Source organism: Callionymus lyra, chromosome 3 (assembly GCF_982586985.1).
Source record: "Callionymus lyra chromosome 3, fCalLyr1.hap1.1, whole genome shotgun sequence".
Taxonomy (NCBI): domain Eukaryota; kingdom Metazoa; phylum Chordata; class Actinopteri; order Syngnathiformes; family Callionymidae; genus Callionymus; species Callionymus lyra.
In genome coordinates this window covers 34,533,973-34,545,667 of record NC_141820.1, presented here as the reverse complement: position 1 = coordinate 34,545,667, position 11,695 = coordinate 34,533,973, and the positions used below count along the sequence as shown (strand labels likewise).

General features: G+C 37.1%; 1 protein-coding gene across 1 annotated transcript; it reads left to right on the top strand.

Annotated features, from left to right (window-relative positions):
* The first annotated feature begins 3,948 nt into the window (after positions 1–3,948).
* Positions 3,949–10,194, top strand: tmem196 (transmembrane protein 196). Its single transcript, XM_087785967.1, has 5 exons — positions 3,949–4,468; positions 4,848–4,904; positions 8,245–8,380; positions 8,480–8,598; positions 9,635–10,194. The coding sequence occupies exons 1-5, from the start codon at positions 4,304–4,306 to the stop codon at positions 9,704–9,706; spliced, it is 549 nt and encodes a 182-aa protein (XP_087642093.1). The 5' UTR covers positions 3,949–4,303; the 3' UTR covers positions 9,707–10,194.
* The last annotated feature ends 1,501 nt before the right edge of the window (positions 10,195–11,695 follow it).

The following is an 11,695-nucleotide window of genomic DNA, read 5'->3' as shown; positions in this document are numbered from 1 at the left end:
GAAAAAAGAATGAACGGAAAAATATGAATCTTAAAAAACATTCAACATCTTGCCATTTTTTATTTTTTTGTAATTCAAAAAAATGCATGTCAAGAGTTACAAGCTAATGCTACTTTAAATCTTTTTTTAAAACAATATTTTCTCTTTTTGGCAAAATGTGGCAAATGCTTTATTAAGCCAACCAAATTAATACATTTTATTATTTAAAATATATGAATTACATTTTTTTTGAATGAAACTCAGTGTTTGAAAGTATACTTATACAGTTGAATCATAGCTTAAATAATAAAGAACAACAAATGAAGGAATCCACTTAATTTTCAAAAAACTGTTAAATTCAGCAGGTCTGTGTCAGTTTCACTGAGCAATTCCCCTATAAATGAGTGACATTCCTCAGCCAGAGTGACAATACATCTGGTTCAAGGTCTGCCCCATGATCTCTCTCCTTCCTTGACCTATCTCGTCATCTTATTTTTTAACATCACTAGTTGCTTGAATTTTAAAGTCAGTGATATTTTTACCTAAGTGAAATGAAAATGGTGGTTCAAAATCTCAATTATTACAAGTCGAAGCATTGTTTTCCTTTGTTCCAATGCTGACTCAGTAAATAATTGGTCTACTTTAAAAGCTTTTCATCACAAATATGACTCCTAACACCACGACACGGGAGACATAAATCTATGCATGATTGGAATCCTGACCCTAATTGACACAAACCTCTCCTAACATGTTCAAAATCAGCATTTGGGCTGTGACGGCTGCACAGATGCGAAGAGCTGTTATTGTCACTGAGATCATTACAGGGGAGTCAGTTCTTGACACTAAGCACTTTTATTTTTAACTCACTGCAGAGAACAGCAGCGGTCCAGGAGCGTTCTGCTGCAACAATGGAAATGAGTTGAAACTTGTGCTGGAGAAAAACTAGAAGGGCACGAGGTATTTGCATACGGAGGAGAAGGTAGAGAGTTTGTTTCCAGGATTTATTGCTTATGATAATCCAAAATAATAGACTCAGAAGAAACTTCTCTGAGAAGTTAAAAAGCCACATTCACCAGATCTTCTGCCGGCTATTGGTTCTTTTTTTTGTTTTTTTCTGCATGTTTTTGATCCAAATTTGATGAGTATTTAGTTGTTTTCGCGTCTCCTTACTGGGAATTTTGACTAATTGTCTTATAATTGTCAGAATAAATGCTTTCATTTGATGTGATATTATTTATCCCTTAACCTGCTTAATTAGTACAAATATGTAATGTCTTACTTGGGTCCCAAGCATCATTTTACAAGTCACAAATGGCCCACAGAACACAAGTTTGAAACTCCTGCTTTGTAGGGTCATGGGACTTCAGCTTTACAGTAGATAGAGGGACACAAAGAACAGTTTGCTGATCCACAGAAAAAAAAAAGAAAACAGAAGGGTTGACAGAGGTTGACTAAAATACATGAGAGGACAAGATAGAGGACATGATCGTTCAAGGTATATATTTTTTTGATTATGATGTCCGGGAGGGAAGTAGCCGTAGATCATATGTCCGACTAGTTTATTTCTGAATCCTGAAAATCTGGTAATTGTTGAGAACATACTTGTCAGGTCAGCTTCCAATACCTGGGTGTTCACCTCAACAATAAACTGAACTGGTCCACACACATCAACGCCGTATATAAGAAGGGCCGAAGTCGCCTCCACCTCCTGGGGAGACTGAGGTCCTTCGGAGTGTGCAGACCACTTTTAAGGACCTTTTATGACTCCGTGGTAGCCTCTGCTATCCACTACGCTGTGGTCTGCTGGGGAGCAGGCAGCACGGACCGGGACAGGAAGAGACTGAACAGGCTGGTCACGAGGGCCGGCTCTGTCCTGGGCCGCTCGCTGGACTCGGTGGAGGAGGTGGGAGAGAGGAGGACACTCTCCAGACTATCCTCCATCAGGGACAACACTCTCCACCCACTGCACCTGACCGTGGAGGAGCTGGCCAGCTCCTTCAGTGGCAGGCTCAGGCACCCCCAGTGTAGGACGGAGCGTTATAGAAGGTCCTTCATCCCAACTGGTGTCAGGATATTTAACTCTCTTTAAATATCCTGATGCTAATCTGTAGTGTGTTTTTCTTCTTGTGTGTTTTATTTTATTTTTTGTTTTTATTTTTATTTTATTTTATTCTATTGTATTTTGTTAATAGTGTTAAATTTCTAATTTTGTAAATAATTTGTATATTTTTAAGATAGTTTTTATTTTATTTTGTATTATCTCTTTTATTATTTATTTTTTCCTTGCACTTTATTTTTTTCAACTGTGCTGTTGTAAAAGTGTGTTTCCCCTCTGGGGATGAATAAAGATTTTCTATTCTATTATATTCTATTGTGGAAGTTCAAATACAGACTTGCCTGGTCAACTAGACTGTCACATGAGGTGCTGAACCAGACATGAGGGTCAAAACCGGGTGAGAGAAGAGTCATCAGGAATGCTAGGTGACAAGACACAGGAGAGCAACAGTGTTTTATCATTTCAAAATAAAAGAGGAAATTCAAAACTTAAAGGGAAGTGTCATCAAACAGGCCAGTTTATTTGACTCTTCATGATACTCTTGATATAATGAAACTACAAAACTAGTGACTATTTGTTCAACATCATAATTTAGAGCTGAGCTGTGAGGTAGTAGATATTTTCCTGCAGCACCTGCTGTAACTTCAAACCTCTATGGAAAGAGTAGAGCTTACAGTAACACGGGTCGATGATGCCGGATCTTGTTAAAGCTGTTTTTTTTTCTCTCTCTGTTGGGAGTCAATTTCTGATTGATCATTTAAAACACTTAAGAAACACACACACACTCTCGCAAAGGCTACACACTGTTTACACCCTGAATGATGCACAAGTTGATGAGTTTGGTACGACAGACTGGTCGATGCATAGTCTGATAAGAGGTCAGGGGTCAGTCCACATCCCCCATCAACAGTCATATATTCTTAAATTTTGATCCCCTGAAAATATTATTTCCTATTTTCTGCTACATTTCCTTCCTGCCCGCGTATCCAGGAGCCAGGTATCTTCTCTGGCATCTTGTCCTGGCATCGCCCCTGCTCTGATAATGCCACCGGCATCAAAGAAGGATTGGCAGCAACTTTGGATTCAAGCTATGATGTTTTCCTCTTCTACCCTGAAGATCAGAGTCAGGCGAGTCTCACAAATCAAAAGAACCAAACCAATAATGTCGTGTATGCTTGTCAAACCAAAGCAGGGAACGTTACATTGTTTCTGTAGTTATAACAGAGAAACGTTCAGATTATAGTCTGTGGTATAAAGTATTTAGGTAAATATGATTCTGGACCCTGTGTTTGTTTTTTTGTATGCTCTGCATAATAATTGGTGCAAACAAATATATAATTTGACTATTTGTTTTTCTAAAAAAATAAATTTAGATACAAGAACAAAAAATGTGACTATGGTAGTTATATTTTAGGTAGGTAGAACTTTATTGATCCCTCAGGAGGTCTCCTTCGGGATTTTTTTTTTTTTTCCAATTAGCCACAGCAAATATAGCAATTTTTCATAAAAAATAAATAAAATAAAAATAAGAACAAGAACAAAGAGAAATAAAGAGAAAGAACAAGATTATACAATCTAAGTCTAAAGATAAAGATAAAGAACATAGATCAAAGAAAAATAACAATGACAAAGGATACAAAGATTAACATAGAATTTATGACCCAATTCGTTGGTAGGAACATTTGTTAAATTGTAAATAATGTTATAAATATACGTATTAACGGTAAAACGCTACAAATGTATGTTTATTTCGACTGATCTGAATTAATTGGAAATGGGATATAACAATAAACGCAATACTACATCTTGTGAAAAAAATTGAAGAAATAAATAATGAAAAAAATCGGTTTGTGTCTTATTTGTTTTACATAAACATTATAACATATTAGTCGATATTATAAATGCTTTTTTTTGCATTTTCCCATTGTGAAAATTATTTTAAAACAACATTGAGTCACTTCTGTTGATGCAATCCTTCTCTCTCCTTCATCAGCCAGGGTGACGTGTCTGTGCGCGCGCACAGGAGCGCGCCCGCGCCTCTGTTTACCCAGGAGCGATAAAGTTACGCGCACCGGAGGGCGCACGAACACACTTGCGATGACGAACGAATGAACTTGGAATACATCCTGCCCACTCCTCCGCCCTCTTCCAGTTCCTCTCCATCACTTCTCCTGCACTCGGACTAACTTATCCGGATCCCGGTCCTCCCTCCATCATGGTCCGGTAGACCCGCTCCCGCGTCCTTCCGGGAGAGATGCCCGGCGAGGGATGTGCTCCAGCCGCAAGATCCTGTGGAGTCTGCTCCTGCTGTCGGTGGTGGAGGTGGGCTTGGGTGTGGCCAGCATCGTCCTGGGGGCGGTGGGCATCAGCTGGATGCGGGGCGAGCACAAGCCGCAGCAAGGCGACGCGTCCCCGGTGTGGAGCGGTCTCTGCGTGAGTCCCACATCTGATCCTAGATCTGTGAAGGAATGTCGAGGAGGACTGAAATATCTCTTTTATCAAAGTTTTATAAACAGTTCATGGGCTTTTATTTTGAAATAAGCAGTCTAAACGTATTCCTTTTTTTATTTATTTAGGATATATAGTACAACTTTATTACAGATTTAAATCCTTTAACTGATTTCCTGTATAACTAACATTTACAGGTGAGTCGTCAACTCATCATTGTAGCTATAAAGGCTCCATGTCCCTGTGACCCCATTAAGGGACTCCCTGGTAATAAGTTAATATACTTTTTTTATTCCCTGCAGGTAGACAAGTTCTTTAAGTGCTTTTCAACGAGATTAACTTTTGCCTCCTGTTTCTCTTTCAGTTCCTGGTCTGTGGGATGTGCGGGGTGCTGTGCGCTCGAAAGAGGACGGGGCTCATTGTAAGTGTATATTTATTCATGTCAATGTCGTTTTCTATTCTCTCTCTTCCAACATCCATTAAACCTACTGTGCGGGAACTTGTGTCTGGCCCCTCCGGGCCCTCAGAGTAATTACCAAAATAAAAGTGATGATGTTGTCATTGCCTGAGTATAGAAGCCTTGTAAACTTCTCCAGGAGTGAGTTCAGAGGGAGCGGTTTAATGTCAAGGCTGAGACAAGAGTCGGGAAACTTCGCCTGCTGAGAATATGGAGCGAGATTTATCTGATGCTGACTCAGCAGTCTTTCACGACCAGTAACCAGATGTTTAATCGTCAGCTCTGCATTTAAATAGCATCATAATTCTCTTTTCTCCTTTTTAATTGAACCATTAACAGTACATGTACAGTACACACCCGAGTACAAAAATACACTCTTTATGTTTTCAGTCTCAGTTTGAAGTTTTCTTAAACACTATTCTATTCATAAATCTTGCTCATATATTTCCACATATACTGTATATTTTTCCCCATTTCCATCATTTAGAGAAGTGTCCCGAGCTAATCTAGCAGGAAGCTCTCGATTTCACTGCTTCAAATTTGTGTTGCAATTAGAAAAGTCATTCTTGTTTTCTTTAAACAATGTTTATCCATCAAGTAGTAACTGCTGTTTGTGTCATAGTAAAGAAAGTAAAAAGAAAGTAAAGAAAAAACATGACATTTTATAGCTGGTTATAGTTATCGATGAAAGAACTGCAGTGATAGTTCGCCCAAAATTTGAATTCTCATTTTCTTCTCACCTTCATGTCGATTAAGGTTTGGGAATATTGTCAGAGTAATCCTTGTGTTTTTAGAGAACTGAAGTCCATTTGACGGTTGGGAACCGAGCTCAGTTTTCTTCCTCCAAAAAAACACACTTAAAGTTAACATGCTCCGCAAATAGGAAGCACTCCGTGTAAATATCACGATAGCTCAAAGTGTCTGCTGTCCACATTCAAGTGGTTATTATGAAAATGTGGAAAATGTCTAGATATCAATTTTTAAGTTCAATTCTCATGGGGTTTTTCTTATTATGAATATTTTTGTACAAACTAATGTACCTTGATTGTATTAGACATTTAAATCATTATTGTAGGAATCAAGGTTCAATATTCATTTTTCTTTCAATTATTCGAGGATGATAATTGATGGTTTTATGTGAGTAGATTTATATATTTACGACCTTTCAAATCATCTTTACATCACTGAGTATGAAGTTTCAGTGTCAAATACACATCTTTTAGGATTTCATTTTTTGTATTTCTCTAATTCTATTTTGATTATTTCTCATCATAAGAGAAATTATATTATATATATTTATTTCATAGTTTTTGATCATTTATGTTTGAATAAATATAGTTGTATTAAACATTTAAATGGTCATAATTGAAGAAAACAAGCTACTGGAATCAATTCTTATATGTTATGAGACCACATTTCATATCCAGAAGGCTCAAGTAATGTTTCACCAATGCTGTTCAACGAGTTAGTTATTGAAAAAATTAGAAGGTACCTTGGGAGAAGGTGCAAAGTGGAGTATGATGCTCACCATTGTCTTGTTTAATGGAAACCCTCCAAGTGGAGGTGGTGTTAAGATTCTTAGTAGTTAGCTCGAAGTTTTTTCCGAGCTATCTTTGCTGAGATTATTATTGAGGGAGTTTGTAGATTTGGTCAAGCATCAAAGTTGGTCAAAGCTTGTCACCAATTCTTGATGTTTCCCTTCCAAGGGACTCATTGTATAAACAAAACGGGCATGATTGCAGATGAATGAAGGAGGAATGAAGCCATTATTACATCATAATGGGATTCACTCTTGTAACCTTTCATTCGTAGAGATTTCAGACGGGGGAGACCTTTTCAAAGTAATAAGTTCAAAACATCATCATTATGAGAGACTTACTGTATCTTGGAGAGGAAGACTTCAACATTTGAAACATGTGAGTGAGTCAGGAGAGTTAATGTTTTGAATTAGTTGTCCTTTAACATCTTCTATCCTCGATAATGCTTTTATAAACCAATCGAAAGGCCATATCACTTACATCCATTCATAAAGTCCTGCTTTACTCCTAGTTGGGACCTTCAGGTCAGGTCGCACATCTGTGTAAAGCCCAACCCCACCAACGAGCATTGAAAAAAGGTCCTACTATTGACTTAAAGAGGAGTATAGAGGGGGGAAGGGAGAAATATAATGGGCTGAACCATCTAGGAAGCAGAGTAGGAGCTACTGGACGATTTGAATGGGAGATATGTCAGATGAAAATGGCGGTTCATTGGTATGATAACTGTTTTGAAAGCTCATGTTCTGGATATAAAACTACAGGCATTAAGTAAATCTGTTTCGTCTTCTTTGTATTATGCATTTTTTAGAACGATTATTCCAAACTGGTGTTGCTAACATCACACGTAGATCTGCGTCACAACATCCACAGGCAAGATTCCAAGTTAAAATCATGTACTCTGTAAGTTAAATTACGTAAACACAACATCTCGTCAATGTGTGAAAGAGACTTCAGGGTGAAGTGGGAACGACAGGCAGTCACCTCTCTTCTCTCTCTGTCATTCCCTTTTCACTCCGGGATCAGTTTCCAGTCTCTTGCTGTCGCTGAGTCTTCATGTTTCTGTCCAACTCTTTCCTGCAGGGAGGGAACTAATGATGGATCAATGTCAGCACTATCTGCTGTAACAGAGACATGCGCCTCTGTTCTGTCTCGTCCCATCACCCGCCAACTTTTGTCTTTTTCCTAATCTCTTTCCTCACCATCGCTCTCGTCTACCTCCTCAATTTCCCCTTCCGATTGTTGCTCCATGGGCTCCTCCGTCACTGTCTGGCTGTGGGTGATGATTGCATTAAGGTCGGTTTGACTCCGGACTCCTGCCAGTCGCTCTGCACACTTCACCGGGTAATGACTGGAAATCTGAGACGCTGTTTTCCATGCGGTTAAGGGCATCGAAGGAATCTTTATTGGGGGCAAAGAGACGTGACCTGCACGACTATCTACAATAACATACAGATGACATAAATCTTTTAAATTTTAGTTGAAAAAAGTTTGTACTTTTTGACTCACTGTAAATAACACCAGGTGGAAACAGATCCGTACACATCAGTGTAAAGATGCAATATTTCTGTGTCAGACACTTTGAGTGAGATCCAATTTTCTAATAGTAAATGGAATTTATTTAGACGAACGTCTATGACTCAAGCCAGCAGCTGTCAGCCAAATATAATAAAGAATAGTTGCCTTCGTATATTAGTCAGCTCGCTGCAGTGTATCAGTTGATGTGCTGAACCAGTTGTGACTCAAGCTTTTCTTCTTGGTCTTTGCAGATGATCCTGTTTTCAGCGTGTTGCATTTGTGGCCTGATTGGTGGAATCCTAAACTTCCAGTTTGTGCGAGCGCTCAGCAAACGCCCGGACTCCATGCACTCCATCCACCTCGCTGCTATGACCCTGGCGTGTCTAGGTAAGAACTGAAGGAAACTGAAAAAGAATGATATTTGACAAGAATACTACTTGGTGTCTAAAATAGGCTCTACATATCTTCCTCCACTCTTCTGTGCAGGTATCTCCTCTTGCACCTTAAGCACGTGGCTCACATGTCGCCTTGCCAGCTCTGAACAGCAAAGGATGTTCCTAGAACGAGAGCACTCGCTGCATCATTCACATGAGATGACTGACAAGGTAAATACATAATGACATACTAAATGTAAAAAACATACTAAATGTTGAGGTAAAGATTGACAAACATAAAAAAAGCTTGGTACTTCTTGGACTATTAAAATATGGCCTTTATAATGTTTATTGTTAAGTACTAATCAATTTTCAACTCAAAATGCACTGTGAGTTGTACACATTTTTGCTGTGTATACATCATACATGTAGAATTGTAAGATAAAATATTTAGTTTTCAACGACAATCAAACATTTCCAACTGTAGTCAAGAATGTATCAGCTGATCAGACAAGATGTGTTTTGAGATTTAAAAGGAGCAGAGGACAATATTTCTTATTTCTTTCTCTTATTCACACTTTTCTATTTAACATATTTTTTTTCATCTTGTAATATTTTATCTGATCATAATGTTCGTCATGTCCTCATTTATTAACTCATTAAATACTATATCTTTTTTCCCCCTTTTTTTTTTAATTCTCCTTGTTTGACTTCTTTGTGATTTTCTTTTCTTGTACTTCAAAATAAAGCGAAAGATATATAAAATAAATAAATATTAAATAAATGTCCATAGTTGTTCATTTATATTGTTTGATTTCAATATATTCAATGAACAAGAAACAATATAACAATTTTTACATGTTTCTTTTGTAATACCATGGCACGATTACATTTATTTTAAAAACAATATTTTGTCCTACTTCAGACATGTTGAGGGCACTTCTTATTTCTTTTGGCTTGGCGGCACCTCTCATTTTATCATAGCCTCTTGAGAAATTTTACAGCCCACCTCTGATCTATATTCACATTTTCACCCCCTTTTTCTCCTCTTTTTATAAGGCATTATAGGCATATATTAACAGTATGTAATAATTTGAAATAAACATGGTAAGTGCTTCAGACTATATTAATATTTGTTTTAATATTTCCATGTTTAATTATTTGTATACTTATTGTTTTTGTTATTTTAATGATTTATTGTATTATTAGGATTATTATTTAAGATCAATAAGACATGTGTCCAAGCCTGTGTTCATCTGTCCAACAGGAGATTTTGGATAACTCCAGTAATGGCATTCCTCAGATCAACTACAACGGCCACACACCTGCATCACCATGAACACTTGCTTTGACTCAATCCAGATTACAGGGAAAAGACAGAATTCTCTGACTAATTATGCAATTTGGGGGTCTGACCCACTCAAACCAAACCCACGGACGTCATCTGGGTGACAGTGCAGGTGACAAAAAGTGCGGGACTACGTCTGACCTTTCAGCTAATGAGCGGAATGGATTAGCAGATGCCTGAGGAGCAGCGGGGTTCGAGGAACGGATACACTTGTTTGGACGAGCCGCTATTTTTTCCATCTCATTGCCTTTTATGTGCCCGCTCTTGTTATGGAATGCAAAAATGTAAAATGGCAACAGTTAATTGTATTTATTGTCTGGTTACGGAATGATCTGGAATGACTTGTATATTACTTATGCTTCTATATCAGGAAACAAATCTGAATTATTTTTATAAATGCTTCTTATGAAAGACAATTAAAGTATTACTTATGAGTGTCTTGGAACTTTCTTTTTTAGTCAACAGAAAAAAGTTTCTTTTTACATTACGGTCACATTTGTATAATTTATCATTCCCAACATGTATTAAATATTATTACAAGTATGTGTTTGCTTCTACTAGATTTGTTCATTTTTCAAGTTTTTTTTGTTTTTTTTTATGTTAATCTGTTGAATTACAATTTAAGTTTATCTGGGTTTTTAAATTATTTAAATAACTTCAAAGTTGCATTTATTTAATGTCCTTTTTTAAATGTTGTTAATGTAATTAAACATATTATTATCAGTTTTATGGATTTATTTTATTTTTATTTTTATTTTTAAAAGAGAAGTTATATCTCATGTCCTTTAAAGTAAAGCACAGACTACATTGCGGCCAACATAATCAATAGACAACTGTAAGTCAGTAAGTCACGTGAAACCTCAAAGTAACAGTAATTTGGCTCTGGTTTTATTCCTGCTTTTTAATGGTAACATCAGGCAGTTTAAGTGATGTTGCTGAGACAGAAATATTGCAAGACAAACAATTGTGTGTGTGTGTGTGTGTGTGTGAGCCTGCTGAGAGCTCTTGCTGACTAAGAATTCCCATCACTATTTATCAACGTGAAAAGGCAATATCTTCTGGAGTCCCACTGCCTAACCTGGCTGTTTGTGTCTGTTCATTTGAGTGTGTGTGCGTGCGCAAGTGTGTAGTTGTGTGTCTATGCATGCTTCCCTGCATGTCTATATATAAGTGTGTGTGCACGGACTGCACTAATTGACACCTCAGGTCACCCTAATGATCTTAATTTGCCATTGCAGATGAGAACAGAACACAGAATCAATGTGGAGCTCCTGCTAAGCAAGTCAGCGTGCTCTGAACTTTATCAATCAAAGGGCACGGTGGTGAAAGACCACTTGTAAATGTTACCAAACCCATAACGGTCCTGCTGCATATTCAATATTGTTAGAAGTAAATACATATATAGCATGTATAGACATTCTGTCAAAACACATGGATGTATTTCAAAATTAATATAGGGATTGTTACAAAAAGATTATCCATTTTCATGGAATTTTGTCCATTGAATTACAAAATTAAACAAGGTTGCATCATACATTATTTTTTTCTTATTAATTATTGACTATTTGTCATAAGACACAAAGTGTAGTTCAGTGGATGAGATTTAAAAAAAAAAGAAGTTTCAAATGCTCACATCAAACTATCATGTTTAATAATCCCACTTATCAAGTTGGTAATGTATTTTGAATTAAATAGTTGGTTAAGTTTGTTCCTAATATAAAAAGCTGTAAAACAAAAATTAGAGAGCAAATTACTTACATTCACAACAAAGGGTAATGAAGAAATAGTCTTGAGCTGGATTTAAACCTGTGATTTTTATTTCTTAAGGTTTTTTTCAGGTACTAAAGTGAAAAACTAGACAGTAAAACATAAAAAGAGGATGATTCGCGAGAGTAAACAACTATCTACAAGGGCAGTTATGGTTGTAATTCGTCCTCCTGGCCAGTGGGTGGCAGTGACAACCCTTACCACACCAGCATG